This window comes from Aquarana catesbeiana, linkage group LG03 (assembly GCF_042186555.1).
Source record: "Aquarana catesbeiana isolate 2022-GZ linkage group LG03, ASM4218655v1, whole genome shotgun sequence".
Lineage (NCBI taxonomy): Eukaryota > Metazoa > Chordata > Amphibia > Anura > Ranidae > Aquarana > Aquarana catesbeiana.
The window spans coordinates 90,432,220-90,454,586 of NC_133326.1; the positions used below are offsets into that span (position 1 = coordinate 90,432,220).

At 45.9% G+C, this 22,367-nt stretch overlaps 1 protein-coding gene across 5 annotated transcripts in view; it reads right to left on the reverse strand.

Annotated features, from left to right (window-relative positions):
- The window catches only part of SLTM (SAFB like transcription modulator), a 214,329-nt gene that overhangs the window by 119,516 nt on the left and 72,446 nt on the right, over positions 1-22,367 (reverse strand). Inside the window, exon 1 of one of the 5 annotated variants that reach the window (XM_073618818.1) lies at positions 5,639-5,845. The exons of 2 other annotated variants lie outside the window; for them this stretch is intronic. In XM_073618818.1, the coding sequence (XP_073474919.1) occupies positions 5,639-5,773 (135 nt within the window). In that variant the 5' untranslated portion in view covers positions 5,774-5,845. Of the gene's footprint in view, positions 1-5,461; positions 5,586-5,638; positions 5,846-22,367 lie in introns of those variants that run through there. 2 more of the 5 variants (XM_073618820.1, XM_073618822.1) reach the window with 2 other exon arrangements.

Sequence of the window (22,367 nt, forward strand, 5' to 3'; positions counted from 1 at the left end):
AAAAAGTTTTTTTAGCAGTTTACATTTCCTAAAATAACTGAATTTTAATGTTCTGTGTACTGCGACACTTGGCGACTTCAATGTTCCTGTCGATGTAAACAGCCAAGCTACAGCTCAACTTCACCTCATCCTTTGACCTAACCCAATGGATACACAACTTCCACTCACTCCAATGGTAAAACCCTCGACCTTGTATTCTCCCAACTCTACACTCCTGGCAACCTCACCAACACCCCCTTTCCTGTCTACAATCACAAACTCATAAGTTTCAATATATCATTGCCTCCAACCACCCATCCAAGCAGCAAACGAATACATGTAGGAACCTTAGCCACTTTAACCCTTCTCTAGTCTGCTACTGACCACCTACGACATAATCTCTCCCCTGTCCGCCTCGGTCTACAACCACTTTACTCATCACCAGACGCACTTGCTCCTCTAACTACACACAATCAGGCCCCGACCGTTACAACCCTGAAAACGAACACTAGAAATCTCAAGAGACATTGCTGGGCTCTTGAACGACTGTAGCGTAAAACCAAATGCCTGCAGGACTTCACCCTATAGTTATCTGCCCTCCTAAACTACAACTCCTGCCTCCATGCTGTCAAACAAGCCTACTTTGCCACCCAGTCCCCGTCAGCTCTTCTCAACCTTCAACTCTCTGCTTTGTCCCCCACCCCCTGTCCAAGAGATTGCCAATCACCTCAAAAACAAAATTGACGCAATAAGTGAGGAACCCCACCACTGTGCGTACATCTTCTCCACTCAACATACCTTGCCTAACAGCATAGTCACTCTCCTCTTTAACAGGCTACTATTGAAGAGCTTATAAATCTTCTCAGATGCCCACCTAACCAATTGTCCCCTGGATCCTGTTGCCTCAACTACTATGGTCACCCTCTTATTCTATCCTATGCTCCCTCACATCTTCAAATCTCCCCTCCAAAACATGCACAGATCACTCCGATACTTAAAAAAAACTCACTGGACCCACCGACCTGAACAGCTTAGGACCCAACTCATAGCTCCCATTTACCTCGCTTAGGCTTAATGTACACTGCTGCTGGTAAACGGACATTAAGGAAGGTGCAGTTAGGAGTTTGTTTCAGCTGCCCCCCAACTCTCCTCTATGTTACCTTATCAGTACATGTACACAGGATCATTTACAGTCGTTTCTAGGCATGTGAGTTTAAAGGCATTTCAAGTGGGAAACGCATCTAAACATGGCTAGACGCATCTAGCCGCGTTTCATTTTTGAGAAGAAAAAAAAAAAAAAAAAAAAAAAGCTTCTAGACACAAACGCGTTAAAACGCCGCTAAATGTGGCATGTAAAAGCAACAGAACGAGTGTTTAAGCGTGAGTTACTATCTGTCAAGTTAGTTAAATCGTTCAGGAGAGGTTGTAAAAACGTCCCTTGTACATGAAGCCTTAGGCGCCTTTCACACGGACGGCTATTCTGCCGCAGTTAAAAGCATGTTTTTTTTCTGTGAAATTCAAGACTCCAGGCACTGCAATCAGCTGCATTTGTACAGTGCAATTAACTGCGGTTTGCCATTTCCATAGCAACCCGACAGGGTACCGACTTGTATTGAACGGGGATCCGACTTGGATCCCCGCCAATGCTTGGCACTGTTTGGTATGAATCTTGATGGGGAACTCCACACCAAATTTTAAATAAAAAACCGGCATGGGTTCCCTCTCCAAGAGCATACCAGGCCCTTCGGTGACCCCGCCCCTTATGTCGTCACAGTCCCATCATGCCCCGGGACTCTGACGACATAAGTGGCAGGGGGCACATCACACCCGTCCCCACCCACTTTCCTGACCGACCGGGCTGAGTGCTCGAATAAGGGTCTGGTTTGGATTTGGGGGGGGGGGGGGCCCACACCGTTTTTTTCGGCATGGGGGGGGTTCCCCTTAAAATCCATACCAGACCGAAGAGCCTGGTTTGCTCTTGGAGAGGGAACCCATACCGGTTTTTTATTTAAAATTTGGTGTGGAGGTCCCCTTCAAGATTCATACCAAACAGTGCCGGGCACTGGCAGAGATCCATGTCGGATCCCCGTGCTTATCGCTCATTGGGAAAGGAAAAAAAACATTTTTCCTTTCCCGATGAGCAGCTCGGCGCTGTTATCTGCAGCTGACACAGTGCACTGCGATTACCTGCGGCTAAATCGCCTCCTGGACGCAGTCGATTCTATTTTTTTTATCCGCACTGAACCGCATTTAACTAAATAACAGCTAAACGCAGTGTGTGAATGGGGCCATAGGAAAGCATTGTGTGCTTTTAGCTGCGGTAGAAAACTAGAAAATCCGCAGCTAAAAGCACCAGTCAATCCGTCCGTGTGAAAGGGGCCTTAGTCTACAACCGTCTTAGCTACTACCTTAGTGGGGGGGGGGGGTATCTAAATTCTTGGACCCCTTCTTTATCTACACAGCCTCCCTTGGTCACATGATAACCACCCGTGGCTTCCAATACCATCTACACACCGATGACTTATCGGTCTGTCTACTCACCTCCCCAACTCCAAGAGGAAGTAAACCTTGATGGGTTTTACGTCCTCTTTGTTTCCCTGCTAAGGTAAAGCATAATAGGCCATTATGTGTCACTTACCTGACACAGGAGCCTGCGATGTCACCGCTGTCCCCTCTTCCAGAAATCATCCAGCTTCCTTCCGGGTATCACGGTTCTGGCGCTGTGATTGGCTGGAGCCGCGATGACGTCACTCCCACGCATGTGCGCAGGAGCCGCCACTACCGGCACGATTGCCGTTGGAAACGGCACACTCAAGGCCGTGTAGGTTTAAGAGATATTTCTTGCACCTACAGGTAAGCCTTAATCTTAGGTTTCTAAAACTGAGCCAATATTTCCTCCTGCCCACGTCCACCTCCATGACTCGGTCATCAAAATCAATAATGCATCCATCAATCACTCCCCTCATGCCAGAGGTACTAGGTGTAAGCCTAAACTGATCTATCCTTTCGGCACCAAATCCAATCAATCATTGTCAAAAGCTTGTAGACTACACCTTTGTTAAACACTGCTAAAATTTGCCCCTTTAAAAACAAAAGAACAAGCCAAGTTACTCTCTCTCCCTTGTTATCTCTTGCCTTGACTACTGCAACTCCCTTCTCATAGGCCAACCTCTCCATAGGCCAAGGTTTCTCAACCAGGGTTCCTAGGGGTTCCCTGAACAATGGTCAATTTCTGCCTCTCAGGTAAGTTCTAAAAGGACACCATTAATCTTTCTGGTTATCTGTAAGGGGGTAATTCTTCCCAATAACCACAAGTCTTGACCATCACAATAATGTATGATGAGTTGTAGATTTTTCATCGTTAGTAGGGGTTCCCAAGACAGGAGAATTATTTTCAGGATTTCTCTGTGTTGAAAAGGTTGAGAAAGGCTGCCTTAGGCCGCTTTCACACGGCTGATCCGTTCAGATCCGCCTGCCAGTTGTTTAGGCGGACCTGAACGGACCCCTCCATAGACATCTATGGAGCGTCGGATGTCAGCAGTGACATGTCCACTGACATCCGACCCGCTCCGATCCGAAAAAGTGTAAAAACAGAGGAAGAACCTACTTTTCCATCCATTTTCGGATCGGATAGTGTTACGACGGACTCTATGGTCCGTCATCCCCGATCCCCCATAGGGGAGAGCGGCGCTCTGACAGGTCCGTCGCTTCACAGTGTGCAGCAACGGACCTGTCATTTTCCTGCTCAGAGGGGATCGGCGGAGCGATCCCCGCTGAGCAAGCGGATATTCATGGGGCGGATCATCACTGATCCGCCCCATGTGAAAGAGCCCATAGGCTATCCCTTCTCCAGCCTATCATGAATACTGCCGTCAGACTCATCTACCTCACCAACCGCTCAGTGTGCCACTCTACACTGGCTTCTGATCACCCAGCGAATTACTAACATACAAAGCAGTTCACAGCTCCGCCGCAAATATCACCCAAACTGTTCTCTCTCAAGCTCCCTCCCATGCTCATCTCCAGGACTTCAGAGCCTCTCCCATCCTCTGGAACTCTCCACCTCAACCTGTCCGGTTATCTCCTACTTTGGCTGCCTTCATGCAATCTCTGGAAACTATTTTCTTCAGGGAAGCCTATCACACCTCCAACTAATCTTTTATCACTTCCATCAGCTCATCCCTCAGTTACATCCTTTTGTACCACCTGCCCCTCCCTATTAGATTGTAAGCTCTTCTGAGCAGGGCCCTCTTAATCCTCTTGTATTGAAACAATGTCTGCCTTTTATATTGTAAAGCACTGTGTAAACTGTTAGCGCTTTATAAATTCTGTACTGTGGGAGACCAGATATAGTAAAATGTAAGGTCCTGGGCTTAGTAACACTTTAACCACTTGAGGTCCGGGCCATAGCCGAATGACGGCTACAGCGTGGACCTCAATCTCCGGGAGGACGTCATATGACGTCCTCCCCTATGCACGCGCACCCTGCAGGGCGCGCGGTGTGATCACCGAGTCACGGAGACTCGGGTGATCACAGATCCGAGTAAGGGGCCAGTCCCGGCCCCTTACCATGTGATCAGCTGTCAGCCAATGACAGCTGGTCACATGATGTAAACAAAAGCTCGGTGATCGGTTTCGTTTTCTCCTCACGCTAACAGCGTGAGGAGGAAAAAAAAGCCGATCACCGGCTCATGTCAAAAGGGACATCGGTCCCGAAGAGGAAGGAGGCACAGATGCCTCATCTGTGCCCACAAGTGCCACCTATTAAAGCCCACAAGTGCCACCTATTAAAGCCCACAAGTGCCACCTATTAGTGCCACCTAGCAGTGCTGCCATCAGTCAGTGCCCAATCAGTGCCCAACACTGCCACCCATCAGTGCCCATAACCGCCACCCATCAGTGCCCATCACTGCCACCCATCAGTGCCCATCACTGCCACCCATCAGTGCCCATCACTGCCACCCATCAGTGCCGCCTCATCGGCGTACATAAACGAAGGAGAAAAATTAACTGTTTGCAAAAATTGATAAAATATAAAAAAAATATAATTTTTTTTTAAAAATTGTCTTTTTAAATTTTTTTTAAACAAAAAATAAAAACCGTAGAGGTGATCAAATACCATCAAAAGAAAGCTCTATTTGTGGGGAAAAAAAAAATGATAAAAATTTCATTTGGGTACCGTGTTGTATGACCGCGCAATTGTCATTCAAAGTGCGACAGCACTAAAAGCTGAAAACTGGTCTGGACAGGAGGGGGGTTTAAGTGCCCAGTAAGCAAGTGGTTAAGCATTCATTTTAATGGGCAGAATTAATATTCTGGTCAATAGAAAGAATTGCCAAACATGCCTTTAGGAGCACGTTTTCATCATTTCTCGGTGCATGAGGCCTGCAGCTGAGCCCCAGGTATGATCTGTATACACACACAGATTGGTCGGACAGATCTCGGTCATATCACAGTATAGAATAGATGTATGTCCACTCACTCTCTCTGGGTACAGCGCCCCCCTCCCCGATCCTCCACAGCTCGCCGTATCTCGTACACCAGCCCCAGAGACACACAAAGCCCGGCTCTGCCGCGCACATATCTAGCGCGAATGAGAGACGCGACTGGGCGGTAACGAGGCCTCCCCACCACATTCCCCTCCCACCGGGGCCCATACCTGCTTGAGCCGGGCCACCAGCACGTTCTTTACCCCGGTCACGTCCAGGTTCCTCCGCTTCAGCTCGGACTTCAGGTCGATAACGCGGAGCTCGGTCACTTTCTTCTTCTCGGAGGGCCCGCTGGATGAAGCCATTTTAGTCGGCTTGATCCGGGCACTAAGATGTCGCCGGGGCACGTGACACAGAGCTCTGGAAGGACAGGCCCCGGAAGTGGCGGTCACGGGCAAGTTGCAGTTTCCGGATACAAACTCTAGCATTAAACAATAGCCCCGCCCCTCTCTGCCGCCAGCGAAAGCCCATCGACCCGCTCTGGGATGGATTCTGCGCGCCTTCACAAAAGGCAGCACGACATCTACAACAATGTGTCCGCTCCGTGCTGTAAAACGAGCGAGCTTTACCTAGATTGCCTGTGGGTGAGAGCCTGTCCTGCCTCTATCAATCACCTCCTGGGCAAGAAGTGGTGTTGCAAGATCTTGTGCACCGTGGATTCAAATGAAGTAAAACTCAACATGAATATTTTTACCCATAGCGCCCCAAACAAACTATAACGTTTACATAAAAAAAAAAAAAAAAAAAAAATCAAATATACTTGTGCAAGTGGTCTCCAAACTGTGGAGTATTCTTCCCATTGACACAAGCACTGGGGCACTATTCCTACCACCGACACCAATGACGGGGCACTATTCCTACCACCGACACCAATGACGGGGCACTATTCAGGGGCGGATCCAGAGTCTAGTCTCGGGAGGGGCACTGCCAGAAAATACGTTTTTTTGGGGGCAATTTATCAGGGAAATGGCTGATGTTGGAGCTTCAATCATCACGGCACCATGGTTATTATAGTGTCAGGATGTTTGAAACACATTATTTCTATTATTACATTGTTATAGAAAATGAAATGGTTCAACTCACCATAATGCAGAATCAGTGGGAGCCCCGAGTGTGTCACTTGCCACATCACCTGCCACCAGATGCAGATTATCACTTGCCACACGTTGCAAATTGTCCACTATCACCTGCCACACATTGCTGATTTTCCACTTGCCACGTCACCTGCCACAAGTTGTGGATTGTTCACTTGCCACAAGTTGCGGATTGTCCACTTGCCACGTCACCTACCACAAGCTGCGGATTGTCACTTGCCACATGTTGCAAATTGTCCACTATCGCCTGCCACACATTGCTGATTGTCCATTTGCCACAAGTTGCAAATTGTCCACCTGCCACCCATTGCGGATTGTCACCTGCCACAAGTTGCGGATTGTCCACTTACCACGTCACCTGCCACAAGTTGCAGATAGTCACTTTCCTGCTAAGGTGGGGAATGGGGATTGTCAATTCCTGCGTCCCAGTCTGAGTCAGGCAGCAGAGAGATGATATAATGCTAGTAATGGTATAGGCCGTTGAGTATCTGTATTCATTTTTAGACCTCTTATTTATCTACTATAATCCTTATACATGGATTATTACTATTTTGGTATCATCGTGCATTGTTTTTTTGTTTCTTGGTCCTATCTATATGATTGTTATGAATTTCCATATTTTGACTTTTACTACCAAGATACTATATCTAATGATGAATTATATATATATATATTATATGCTATATAACTTATCGCACCTTGGAAGGATGCTTCTGCGGACCACATTGAGTAAATAATTATTATAATTTCTAACTAACCTCTCCATTTTTGGAATTGACTTTAATTTTAACTCTACTAATTTTATTAATTAATTTCATCAATATATATTCACCCTTTTAATCAATTTTGACGCTTGTGGAAGGGGAACTCACATCGCGATCGGCCGAAAGTTTCGGGTGGAACTCAGGAATGCCCGCACTTCCTGGTCTTTCGAGCGGCGTACGCTGCAAACAGTGCCTCAATGGCTCCTGGGAGCCAGAGAAGCCCCGTACCATCTCCCGTAATCTGCTCACGGCATGGGGCCATCGCCGGAGCGACATGCAGGAGGTGAGGTGTGTAGGTTCGGTACCCTCCCCCCCGGGGGGGGTGTGTTCTGAGCGGCTGTGCTCTGTGGTTCATGCCGATGGTGCTGTAGATCTGTCGGCTCAGCAAGCAGCAAACAATATAGAGTGGTGTTTATTGTTTGTTTTTTTGGTTGTTGAAGTGGGGATCGTACTTAGAGAGATGGGGCCAGGGAGGGGAAGCCCAAACAGGTGGGTGTTGCCAATTGGGGGGCGTTGCTACCAATTGGGCGTGGCAGACACAGGCACATATATACACAAACACTTATATAGGAGGTTACTTTGAGAGATCAGCCATTGCCCGCTCAGGCTCTGAAGAAAGGGGTGCTCCCCTGAAACGCGCTAGCCATCGGCCATTCGCACTGGTCTGACCCTCTTGGCAATAGGTCCTGGTGTGTCGATCCGCAGAACAGCGCATTTGCGCCCTTGTCAAAGCCATTTTTGATAGCTCGTTTGCGAGTATATTTTTTGCTGTAATAAAGTTTACCAGTGGTAATGCACTAGGTCGGTGCGCCCTCCTTTGTTTCCTTTTAGCTTGAATACCCATTGTTCAAAGGAGGGCTGCAAGACGTCAGGCATTACCTTATTTAGGTGGTCGCACCACATATTCAGTCCCTAGACACCTGAGCGCAGGAGAGATTTCTACTGTTATTGCTTGACCCACTGACATGCCACATTTGGCATGTAATTTTCTGGGGGGAGGAGCAGGCACTATTATTATTATTATTGGCACCCGGCTCACACTTCCTCCCCTGGCACCGTCCAAAGGAAGAACACCTATCCCCCCTCCCTGCAATCTTCTGGGACAAGTCACAGGTCCCAGAAGATTGCCCAGCCATGCACATTGCTGGACCGTGGGATAGGTGAGCGATTATTAAAAAAGTCAGTAGCTACATTTTGTAGCTGCTGACTTTTATTAAATGGTTGGAACTCCGCTTTAAGTCTGAAGGACAGTAAACTGGGACCCCTGGTATAAAGCATCATTTAACATGAGGGGTGGCATTGTAAAATTTATAAAAAAAAAAAAAAAAAAAAAAAAAAAAAAAAAAAAAGGGGAAGGGCACACCCGCCACCTGGCTTCAGACGCCTCTGGAAGGCACAGGTAAAATCATTAAGTCTCTCTGCTGATGTCCTGGAATTTCAAGCACCCAGCTCTTCCTGGCAAGCACTCTTTAGTCCAGTGTATCCCAACCACCAGGCTGGCAGCCTCCCTCCATCCAGCTGCAGATGTCCTATCCTCCCACGGCACCTTGCAGCTTCCCATCCCCACCTGACCTGCCATAGTGGCCCACATTGCCCAGACCCTCTTCAAGCTCTCAGCACCCTACAGAGCCATCAGCCCCATAATGCCCCCAACCCACAAACATGCTGCCCAGCCCCTTGCTGGGGTATACAGACTCCTACAGGGAGCTTGAAAAGTCCCCACCCCCACAATTGCAAGCAGCTTCCTCCAGAAACCTTATTCTCTACATAGCCACAAAGTCTGCTGCAGAGTCCCCCCCCCCCCCCAACTCCCTCAGTGACATCAAGCCCTATCCAGACGCTACCAGTACTTAAATGCATATTTTGTATTAAACTAAATATGCTGTGCTAACCCTTTAAGTATAGGGTTTTATTCCAACCAAGTAAACAAACACCTCTTACAAGGCCATTATTCCAGTAAAGAGAAAAAAAAAAAAAGGGCTAGTTAAGTGAAAGTCCACATCTAAATCATATAAAAAAAAAAAAAAAAAAAAAAAAAACGCATGAAAACCCTCATGCCTATCCAATGCAGTGCTTTTATTTCATCCACCACTATAAATAGCAAGCCTCTTACAAAATAAATGACCCCCAATCATCTGAGGTCATATGCACTTGTATAATAAACCAGTCCTCATACAGGTGGTAATAGGGCAACCGCTGCAGTGACCCTTCAAAAGCTCATTAGGTACCTCAGTAGTTATGCTACAACACAGGCCATGAGAGGTAGAAAGACTATGCATAGCAAGGTCTCATTCACACTTTGCATAGTGGAAACATACGCTTGAATGGGCTGCCTTTCGTGTGCCAAAAAGCTCCTGCACCTTTTTTTGGGAATACAGCTTCATGCATTTTTTTAATGAGTGTCTCATGTGCCATTAGATTTAATGACCATGCAAGCACAACTTGCATTCCCTGCAGATTCCCAGGAGTGATGCACCAATAACAAATTTTTGTACAACCAAGTACTGATACTTTTTCTCAACTACTCGCCAATACCAATTATCAATACTTATTTTTAGTGTCATGTGACTTTTTAGGCCTGGTTCCCACCTATGCAGTTTGCTTGGGATCCGTAGTTTTCTAGGGTTGTCCCGATACCACTTTTTTAGGACCGAGTACAAGTACCGACACTTTTTTTCAAGTACTCGCCGATACTTTTTTTTTTTTTTTAACGTCAGTGTTTTGCTTTTTTTTTTTTTTTTTAACAGTGCCTTTTTTTTTGGGGGGGGGGGGTGTTGAACAGTGTATGTGTGTTTTTTTTTTTTTTTTTTTTACTTACAATTTTTATTTTTTACAATAATATTTTTTTTCTCTTTATTGCAATATATGTGTTTTTTTTTTTTTTTAATCAATCAGCCCTGTTGGGGGGGGGCTTTGGTGAGATATCAGGGGTCTTAACAGACATCTGATATCTCCCCCTTGAGACAGAGAAAGAGACAGAGGATAGAGATTCCCCAGTCCCTTTCTCTGCAGCCTCAGCTGCACTGAAAATGAATGGAGAGAAGACAGCGGCTCCTCTCCATTCATAAAACTGACACATCGTAATCACAAGAGATTACAATGTTTCAGTTATGTGAATGGACAGAGTCAGCTGACTCTATCCATTCACAAAGGAAGGAGGAGGGGGACGGCACAACGGAAGGGGGAGAGCGGAGGGGGAGAGCGGAGGGGGACAGAGAAGGAGAGGAGGACAGCAGAATGGAGGGGGCAGCGGAGAAGCACAGAGGAGAGGAATGGCGGAACGGAGGGGGACAGAGGAACGGAGGGGGCATGGAGGTGGATGCAGTGACAGTCAGCGGTGACCGATCGGTCACCGCTGTATGTCACTAAAGCCGCTGGGGGAGAATCCTGTAACTCCCCCACGTGCCGATCACAGCTGTCTTCTAGGTATCGGGAGCATTTGCCCGAGTACAAGTACTTGGGCAAATGCTCGGTATCGGTACCGATACTAGTATCAGTATCGGGACAACCCTAGTAGTTTCTGCAGTGCTTTTTGTGATGCGTTCTGCTTTTTAATGCTTTTCAGCCAATTTGTTGTTGGGCAGATTAAAAATCATAAAATGCATCTGAACGCATTAAAAATACATCAAAAACACTTGCTTTTCTGCAGCATCTCCATTGAAGTTTACTGAACAAAAAAAAAAAAAAAAAAAAAGGAAGCACAACTTAGGATTTAAAAAAAGCCCTTGACCCTTTCTGAAATGCAGCCGCTTTAAAAAAAAAAAAAAAAAAAAAAAAAATAATAGATGTTAGTGTGTCCCGTAGGAAACCATGTTAAATAGACTGTAGCGCGTTTCTGCAAAAAACACAGAAAAAAAAAAAAAAAAAAAAAAAATTGCATAAGGGCTCTTTCTCACGGGGCGGATCAGTGATGATCCGCCCCGTGAACACCCGCTTGCTCAGCGGGGATCGCTCCGCCGATCCCTGCTGAGCAGGAAGATGACAGGTCCATCGCTGCACGCTGTGCAGCTACGGACCTGTCAGAGCGCCGCTCTCCCCTATGGGGGGGGAAATCGGATGATGACGGACCGATAAGGGATGGAAAAGTAGGTTTTTCCTCCGTTACACTTTTCGGATCGGAGCGGGGTTGGATGTCAGCGGACATGTCACCGCTGACATCCGACGCTCCATAGGGATGAATGTATGTCCGTTTTTCATCCAAAAACGGAAGGATGAAAAACGGACATACGGATCCCTCGTGTGAAAGAGGCCTAAGAGTGAACCAGAACTAAGAAAGAAAAATTACTACCATTTCTTTAGAATTATTAAGAACTGTAAGCCCTGGTTCAGACCAGTGTGCCTTTGAAATCGTGCTACTTAACCACTTAAGGACCGCCTAACGCCGATTTACGTCGGCAAGGCGGCACGGGCAGGCAAAATCACGTACATGTACGTGATTTGCCTCTCGCGGGTGGGGGGTCCTATCGGACCCCCCCCCGGTGCCCGAAGCGGTCCCGTTCTGTTCCCCGGCGATCCGAGATGAGGGGGAGGCCATCCGTTCGTGGCCCCCCCCTCGCGATCGCCGCCGGCCAATGGGAACACTCCTTTGCTGCTGTATGCTAAACAGCAGCAAAGGAAATGATGTCATCTCCCTCGGCTCGGTATTTTCCGTTCCAGCGCCGAGGGGAGAAGACATCAATGTGAGTGCACAACACACTACACACACAGTAGAACATGCCAGGCATACAAAACACCCCGATCCCCCCCCCCGATCGCCCCCCGATCCCCCCCCAATCACCCCCCCCCCCCTGTCACAAACTGACACCAGCAGGTTTTTTTTTTTTTTTTTTTTTTTCTGATTACTGCATAGTGTCAGTTTGTGACAGTTACAGTGTTGGGACAGTGAGTATTACCCCCCTTTAGGTCTAGGGTACCCCCCTAACCCCCCCTAATAAAGTTTTAACCCCTTGATCACCCCCTGTCACCAGTGTTGCTAAGCGATCATTTTTCTGATCGCTGTATTAGTGTCGCTGGTGACGCTAGTTAGTGAGGTAAATATTTAGGTTCGCCGTCAGCGTTTTATAGTGACAGGGACCCCCATATACTACCTAATAAATGTTTTAACCCCTTGATTGCCCCCTAGTTAACCCTTTCACCACTGATCACCGTATAACCGTTACGGGTGACGCAGGTTAGTTCGTTTATTTTTTATAGTGTCAGGGCACCCGCCGTTTATTACCTAATAAAGGTTTAGCCCCCTGATCGCCCGGCGGTGATATGCGTCGCCCCAGGCAGCGTCAGATTAGCGCCAGTACCGCTAACACCCACGCACGCAGCATGCGCCTCCCTTAGTGGTATAGTATCTGATCGGATCAATATCTGATCAGATCTATACTAGCGTCCCCAGCAGTTTAGGGTTCCCAAAAACACAGTGTTAGCGGGATCAGCCCAGATACCCGCTAGCACCTGCGTTTTGCCCCTCCGCCCAGCCCACCCAAGTGCAGTATCGATCGATCACTGTCACTTACAAAACACTAAACGCATAACTGCAGCGTTCGCAGAGTCAGGCCTGATCCCTGCGATCGCTAACAGTTTTTTTGGTAGCATTTTGGTGAACTAGCAAGCACCGGCCCCAGGCAGCGTCAGGTTAGCGCCAGTACCGCTAACACCCACGCACGCAGCATACGCCTCCTTTAGTGGTATAGTATCTGAACGGATCAATATCTGATCCGATCAGATCAGATCTATACTAGCGTCCCCAGCAGTTTAGGGTTCCCAAAAACGCAGTGTTAGCGGGATCAACCCAGATACCTGCTAGCACCTGCGTTTTGCCCCTCCGCCCGGCCCAGTCCAGCCCACCCAAGTGCAGTATCGATCGATCACTGTCACTTACAAAACACTAAACGCATAACTGCAGCGTTCGCAGAGTCAGGCCTGATCCCTGCGATCGCTAACAGTTTTTTTGGAAGCTTTTTATTGAACTGGCAAGCACCAGCGGCCTAGTACACCCCGGTCGTAGTCAAACCAGCACTGCAGTAACACTTGGTGACGTGGCGAGTCCCATAAGTGCAGTTCAAGCTGGTGAGGTGGCAAGAACAAGTAGTGTCCCGCTGCCACCAAAAAGACAAACACAGGCCCGTCGTGCCCATAGTGCCCTTCCTGCTGCATTCGCCAATCCTAATTGGGAACCCACCACTTCTGCAGCGCCCGTACTTCCCCCATTCACATCCCCCAACGAAATGCAGTCGGCTGCATGAGAGGCATTTTTATGTGCTCCCGAGTACCCCTACCCAACGAACCCCCCCCAAAAAGATGTTGTGTCTGCAGCAAACGCGGATATAGGCGTGACACCCGCTATTATTGTCCCTTCTGTCCTGACAATCCTGGTCTTTGCATTGGTGAATGTTTTGAACGCTACCATACACTAGTTGAGTATTAGCGTAGGGTACAGCATTGCACAGACTAGGCACACTTTCACAGGGTCTCCCAAGATGCCATCGCATTTTGAGAGACCCGAACCTGGAACCGGTTACAGTTATAAAAGTTAGTTACAAAAAAAGTGTAAAAAAAAAAAATATATATATAAAATAAAAAAAAATAGTTGTCGTTTTATTGTTCTCTCTCTCTATTCTCTCTCTCTATTGTTCTGCTCTTTTACTGTATTCTATTCTGCAGTGTTTTATTGTTATTGTTATTGTTATTATGTTTTATCATGTTTGTTTTTCAGGTATGTAATTATTTATACTTTATTGTTTACTGTGCTTTATTGTTAACCATTTTTTTGTCTTCAGGTACGCCATTCACAACTTTGAGTGGTTATACCAGAATGATGCCTGCAGGTTTAGGTATCATCTTGGTATCATTCTTTTCAGCCAGCGGTCGGCTTTCATGTAAAAGCAATCCTAGCGGCTAATTAGCCTCTAGACTGCCTTTACAAGCCGTGGGAGGGAATGCCCCCCCCCCCCCCCCACCGTCTTCCGTGTTTTTCTCTGGCTCTCCTGTCTCAACAGGGAACCTGAGAATGCAGCCGGTGATTCAGCCAGCTGACCATAGAGCTGATCAGAGACAAGAGTGGCTCCAAACATCTCTATGGCCTAAGAAACCGGAAGCTACGAGCATTTTATGACTTAGATTTCGCCGGATGTAAATAGCGCCATTGGGAAATTGGGGAAGCATTTTATCACACCGATCTTGGTGTGGTCAGATGCTTTGAGGGCAGAGGAGAGATCTAGGGTCTAATAGACCCCAATTTTTTCAAAAAAAGAGTACCTGTCACTACCTATTGCTATCATAGGGGATATTTACATTCCCCGAGATAACAATAAAAATGATTTAAAAAAAAAAAAATGAAAGGAACAGTTTAAAAATAAGATAAAAAAGCAAAAAAATAATAAAGAAAAAAAAAAAAAAAAAAAAAAAAAAGCACCCCTGTCGCCCCCTGCTCTTGCGCTAAGGCGAACGCAAGCGGCGGTCTGTCGTCAAACGTAAACAGCAATTGCACCATGCATGTGAGGTATCGCCGCGAAGGTCAGATCGAGGGCAGTAATTTTTGCAGTAGACCTCCTCTGTAGATCTAAAGTGGTAACCTGTAAAGGCTTTTAAAGGCTTTTAAAAATGTATTTATTTTGTTGCCACTGCACGTTTGTGCGCAATTGTAAAGCATGTCATGTTTGGTATCCATGTACTCGGTCTAAGATCATCTTTTTTATTTCATCAAACATTTGGGCAATATAGTGTGTTTTAGTGCATTAAAATTTAAAAAAGTGTGTTTTTTCCCCAAAAAATGCGTTTGAAAAATCGCTGCGCAAATACTGTGTGAAAAAAAAAAATGAAACACCCACCATTTTAATCTGTAGGGCATTTGCTTTAAAAAAATATATAATGTTTGGGGGTTCAAAGTAATTTTCTTGCAAAAAAAAAAAAACTTTTTCATGTAAAAAATAAGTGTCAGAAAGGGCTTTGTCTTCAAGTGGTTAGAAGAGTGGGTGATGTGTGACATAAGCTTCTAAATGTTGTGCATAAAATGCCAGGACAGTTCAAAACCCCCCCAAATGACCCCATTTTGGAAAGTAGACACCCCAAGCTATTTGCTGAGAGGCATGTCGAGTCCATGGAATATTTTATATTGCGACACAAGTTGCGGGAAAGAGACAAATTTTTTTTTTTTTTTTTTTGCACAAAGTTGTCACTAAATGATATATTGCTCAAACATGCCATGGGAATATGTGAAATTACACCCCAAAATACATTCTGCTGCTTCTCCTGAGTACGGGGATACCACATGTGTGAGACTTTTTGGGAGCCTAGCCGTGTACGGGACCCCGAAAACCAAGCACCGCCTTCAGGCTTTCTAAGGGGCGTGAATTTTTGATTTCACTCTTCACTGCCTATCACAGTTTCGGAGGCCATGGAATGCCCAGGTGGCACAAACCCCCCCCAAATGCCCCTATTTTGGAAAGTAGACACCCCAAGCTATTTGCTGAGAGGTATAGTGAGTATTTTGCAGACCTCACTTTTTGTCACAAAGTTTTGAAATTTGAAAAAAGAAAAAAAAAAAAAGTTTTTTCTTGTCTTTCTTCATTTTCAAAAACAAATGAGAGCTGCAAAATACTCACCATGCCTCTCAGCAAATAGCTTGGGGTGTCTACTTTCCAAAATGGGGTCATTTGGGGGGGGTTTGTGCCACCTGGGCATTCCATGGCCTCCGAAACGGTGTTAGGCAGTGAAGAGTAAAATCAAAAATTCACGCCCTTAAAAACGCTGAAGGCGGTGATTGGTTTTCGGGGCCCCGTACGCGGCTAGGCTCCCAAAAAGTCCCACACATGTGGTATCCCCATACTCAGGAGAAGCAGCTAAATGTATTTTGGGGTGCAATTCCACATAGGCCCATGGCCTGTGTGAGCAATATATCATTTAGTGACAACTTTGTGCAAAAAAAAAAAAAAAAAAAAAAAAAAGTGTCACTTTCCCGCAACTTGTGTCAAAATATAAAATATTCCATGGACTCAATATGCCTCTCAGCAAATAGCTTGGGGTGTCTACTTTCCAAAATGGGGTCATTTGGGGGGGGGTTGTGCCACCTGGGCATTCCATGGCCTCCGAAACTGTGATAGGCAGTGAAGAGTGAAATCAAAAAGTTACACCCTTAGAAATCCTGAAGGCGGTGATTGGTTTTCGGGGTCCCATACGCGGCTAGGCTCCCAAAAAGTCCCACACATGTGGTATCCCCGTACTCAGGAGAAGTAGCTGAATATATTTTGGGGTGCAATTCCACATAGGCCCATGGCCTGTGTGAGCAATATATCATTTAGTGACAACTTTTTGTAAATATTTTTTTTTTTTTTTTTTTTTGTCATTATTCAATCACTTGGGACAAAAAAAATAAATATTCAATGGGTTCAACATGCCTATCAGCAATTTCCTTGGGGTGTCTACTTTCCAAAATGGGGTCATTTGGGGGGGTTTTGTACTGCCCTGCCATTTTAGCACCTCAAGAAATGACATAGGCAGTCATAAACTAAAAGCTGTGTAAATTCCAGAAAATGTACCCTAGTTTGTAGACGCTATAACTTTTGCGCAAACCAATAAATATACGCTTATTGACATTTTTTTTACCAAAGACATGTGGCCGAATACATTTTGGCCTAAATGTATGACTAAAATTGAGTTTATTGGATTTTTTTTATAACAAAAAGTAGAAAATATCATTTTTTTTTCAAAATTTTCGGTCTTTTTCCGTTTATAGCGCAAAAAATAAAAACTGCAGAAGTGATCAAATACCATCAAAAGAAAGCTCTATTTGTGGGAAGAAAAGGACGCAAATTTCGTTTGGGTACAGCATTGCATAACCGCGCAATTAGCAGTTAAAGCGACGCAGTGCCAAATTGGAAAAAGACCTCTGGTCCTTAGGCAGCATAATGGTCCGGGGCTCAAGTGGTTAAATCAAAATGTTAAAAGCTGCAGATCAGTGCTCTTTGGACCTCAGATTTCATTGCAGCTTGAAGTCAATGCAAGTTACAATGAAATCGCAAAAAAGTAGTGCAGGAACCTTTTTTTAAAGTCGCTGCAAGGTATTGGTTTTAGCATCAGGGAGTTTGCACGAGTACAAGTACCTTTTTTTAAAGTCGCTGCAAGGTATTGGTTTTAGCATCAGGGAGTTTGCACGAGTACAAGTGTTCATGCAAAAGCTTAGTATTAGCAAAAATACCAGTCTGTTCAATGCTAGTTTCCAGAATGGGTGTGAATGTAGCCTAAATCCACAAGGCAAAGTAGGTCTATTGAAGTAAACATTAAAAAAGTCAACGCTTCCTCTGGCAGGCATGAGGACGTCAGCTGCTATGCTGTGCCTGAGCACAAGAGCTGATGTCATCATGCCCGCTGGAGTGAGCAGGAGGTTTTTCAATGCTGTGACCCTTTTACGCTTGTGAGTAACATATTAACGTCAATAAACCTACGTTGTCTTACAGATTTTCACTATGTGGAGTTCTTTCTTTCCATTTCCTGGTCTGTGTTGTGGCACTACTGCTGAGGTACCTAATGAGTCTTTGATGATCATCGTAGAGGTACTTCACAGTTTTAAGAGTTAATTTAGATGTGGACTTTCACTATACTAGCATTTTGGGCTTGAATAATGGCCTTTTTATACAGGTGTGTTTGTTTAAAGTGGCTGTACACTCAAGAAGAAGACCAAAAAATAAATAAATACAAAACACCACCCTGCAAGACAAAGCTCATTATGAAATACTCGTCTTAAATCAAAGCTGTTGCAGGGGTCCCCGTACACCTGTGACCGGCGACATGTCTCCTGGAGTTGCTTTCGCGTTCGCGAGCTCCAGCGCCGTGATTAGCCAGAGCCGCTGGTCACGGCACAGCACCTGAAGAAACGGCAAGAGTCGTTTCTTCAGTGCGCATGTGCCGATGATGGCGGCACATGTGAATATCTCCTACACAGTGCAGGTTTAGGAGATATTCACAGTACCTACGGGTAAGCCTTATTATAGGCTTACCTGTAGGTAAAAGCGGTAGTACAGGGTTTACAAAAACCTTTAACATGGTTAGATTACACATTACTTAAGTACTGAAGGACTGAGCCTCTTTTTGACACTTGTGGTTTACAATTTTTTTTTTTGGTTAGAAAAATTACTTGGAACCGCCAAACATATATATTGTTTTTCTTTCAGACAGACGAGAGAATTAAAATGGCGGTTGTTGCAACACTTTGTCACACCGTATTTGCACAGCGGTCTTACGAGCGCAATTTTGTTTGAAAAAAAAAAAGGTAAAAAAACTTACCTGAACCCTTGTTGCTAGGCAGTCTTCCTAATCTGCCTCTTCCTATTCCGCGACGTGTCCTGTTCCTCGGTGAGCGGCCCCGTTGCCTTCTGGGAACTGTGTGTTCCCAGAAAACCACGGGGCCATTCACAGAGCGCCGCGCTCGCAGTAGGAAACTGGCAGTGAAGCTGCAAGGCTCCACTGCCTGTTTCCCTTAGCTAGGATGGCAGTGCCAGGACCCGTGGGATGGGTCGGCCTCGGGCGGCTGACATCGCGGGCACCCAGGACAGGCAAGTGTACTTAAAGTCAGCAGCTACAGTGTTTGTAGCTGCCGACTTTAAAAAAAAAAAATTTGCTGGCCGGAATCCCGCTTTAAGTCAGGTAAATAGATACCCAACATGTCATGCTTCAAAAATTGCACTTGCTCATGGAATGGCAACAAACTTGGACCCTTAAACTCCATAGACTACGTTTAAAAATGTGTACAGGTTACAGTGGGGATCGAAAGTTTGGGCACCCCAGGTAAAAATGTGTATTAATGTGCATAACGAAGCCAAGGAAAGATGGAAAAAATCTCCAAATGGCATCAAATTACAGATTAGACATTCTTATAATATGTCAAAAAAAAGATAGATTTTATTTCCATCATTTAAACTTTCAAAATTACAGAAAACAAAAAAAAATGGCGTCTGCAAAAGTTTGGGCACCCTACAGAATTTATAGCATGCACTGCCCCCTTTGCAAAGCTGAGACCTGCCAGTGTCATGGATTGTTCTCAATCATCGTCTGGGAAGACCAGGTGATGTCAATCTCAAAGGTTTTAAATGGCCAGACTCATCTGACCTTGCCCCAACAATCAGGACCATGGGTTCTTCTAAGCAGTTGTCTAGAACAGTGTTTCTCAACTCCATTCCTCAAGGCACCCCAACAGGTCATGTTTTCAGGCTTTTCATTATTTTGCACAGGTGATTTGATCAGTTTCACTGCCTTAGTAATTCCCACAGCTGTTTCATCTGAGGGAAATCCTGAAAACATGACCTGTTGGGGCGCCTTGAGGACTGGAGTTGAGAAACACTGGTCTAGAAAACTGAAACTGAAAATAGTTGACGCTCACAAAGCTGGAGAAAGCTATAAGAAGATAGCAAAGCGTTTTCAGATGTCAATATCCTCTGTTCGGAATGTAATTAAGAAATGGCAGTCATCAGGAACAGTGGAAGTTAAAGCAAGATCTGGAAGACCAAGAAAAATATCAGACAGAACAGCTCGCAGGATTGTGAGAAAAGCAATTCAAAACCCACGTTTGACTGCACGATCCCCCCAGAAAGATCTGGCAGACACTGGAGTTGTGGTACACTATTCCACTATAAGAGCCCTTTCAAACTGGGGCGGTTTGCAGGAGTTATTGCGCTAAAAATAGCGCCTGCAAACCGACCTAAAACTGCCTCTACTGTTTCTTCAGTGTGAAAGCCTGAGGGCTTTTACACTGAAGCGGTGCACTGGCAGGAGAAAAAAAAGAAAGATCTGGCAGACACTGGAGTTGTGGTACACTATTCCACTATAAGAGCCCTTTCAAACTGGGGCGGTTTGCAGGAGTTATTGCGCTAAAAATAGCGCCTGCAAACCGACCTAAAACTGCCTCTACTGTTTCTTCAGTGTGAAAGCCTGAGGGCTTTTACACTGAAGCGGTGCACTGGCAGGAGAAAAAAAAAAAAAAACGAACTCCTGCAAACCGCATCTTTGGAGCGGTGAAGTAGCGGTGTATTAACCGCTCCTGCCCATTGAAATCAATGGGGCAGCGCGGCTATAGCGGCGCTATGCGAGTGGTTTTAACCCTTTTTCGGCCGCCAGCGGGGGTTAAAACCGTACCGCTAGCGGCCGAATACCACCGCAAAAACGACGGTAAAGCAGCGCTAAAAATAGCACTGTTTTACCGCCGACGCCCCCACCGCCCCAGTGTGAAAGGGGCCTACTTTGTAGGGATACTTCTACAAATATGGTCTTCATGGAAGAGTCATCAGAAGAAAATCAGCGTTTGAACATATAGACAAGCCTGAGGCATTTTGGAAACAAGTTCTGTGGACCGATGAGGTTAAAATAGAACTTTTTGGCCGGAATGAGCAAAGGTACGTTTGGAGAAGAAAGGGCACAGAATTTTAATGAAAAGAACCTTTGTCCAACTGTTAAGCATGGGGGTGGATCAATCATGCTTTGGGGTTGTATTGCAGCCAGTGGCACAGGGAACATTTCACGAGTGGATTCAATAAAATTTCAGCAAATTTTGGATGGTAACTTGATGCCATCTGTGAAAAAGCTGAAGTTAAAGAGAGGATGGCTTCTACAAATGGATAATGATCCTAAACACACCTCAAAATCCATGGGGGATTACATCAAGAGGCGTAAACTGAAGGTTTTGCCATTGTCTTCACAATCTCCTGACCTCAACATTATTGAAAACCTTAAGGATAGACCTTAAAAGAGCAGTGCGTGACAGACAGCCCAGAAATCTCAAAGAACTGGAAGACTTTTGTAAGGAAGACTGGGCAAAGATACCTCAAACAAGAATTGAAAGACTCTTGGCTGGCTGCAGAAAGCGTTTACAAGCTGTGATACTTGCCAAAGGGGGCAGTACAAGATATTAACTCTACAGAGTGCCCAAACTTTTGCAGACGCCATTTTTTTGTTTTCTGTAATTTTGAAAGTGTAAATGATGGAAATAAAATCTTACTTTTTTTTGACATATTATAAGAATGTCTAATCTGTAATTTGATGCCATTTGGAGATTTTTCCATCTTTCATTGGCTTCGTTATGCACATTAATACACATTTTTACCTGAGGTGCCCAAACTTTCGATCCCCACTGTACATGTTTAGAGTTAGAGAGTAGGTCTAGTGCTAGAGTTATTGCTCTTGCTTTAACGATCACAGCGATACCTCACATGTGTAGTTTGAACACATTTATTTTGACACTGTCCTTTTAAAGAACATATTTGGGTCACTTTTATTCCTATTACAAGGAAGGTAAACATCCCTTGTAATAGAAAAAAAGCATGACAGGACCTCTTAATTATGAGATCTGGGGGTCAAAAAGAGCTCAAATCTATATACTGTATTTATTGGCGTATAACACTCACTTTTTCACCATGAAAATCGGGTGCAAATAGCGTGTGCGCGTTATTTGGCGGCCTCTGTAATAGGAAGTCAATAGATGGCAATGGCGAGGCCGCTGCATTGGTGGCAATGGCGAGGCCGCTGCATTGGTGGCAATGGCGAGGCCGCTGCATTGGTGGCAATGGCGAGGCCGCTGCATTGGTGGCAATGGCGAGGCCGCTGCATTGGTGGCAATGGCGAGGCCGCTGCATTGGTGGCAATGGCGAGGCCGCTGCATTGGTGGCAATGGCGAGGCCGCTGCATTGGTGGCAATGGCGAGGCCGCTGCATTGGTGGCAATGGCGAGGCCGCTGCATTGGTGGCAATGGCGAGGCCGCTGCATTGGTGGCAATGGCGAGGCCGCTGCATTGGTGGCAATGGCGAGGCCGCTGCATTGGTGGCAATGGCGAGGCCGCTGCATTGGTGGCAATGGCGAGGCCGCTGCATTGGTGGCAATGGCGAGGCCGCTGCATTGGTGGCAATGGCAAGGCCGCTGCATTGGTGGCAATGGCAAGGCCGCTGCATTGGTGGCAATGGCAAGGCCGCTGCATTGGTGGCAATGGCAAGGCCGCTGGTGGGCATTGGTGGCAATGGCAAGGCCGCTGGTGGGCATTGGTGGCAATGGCAAGGCCGCTGGTGGGCATT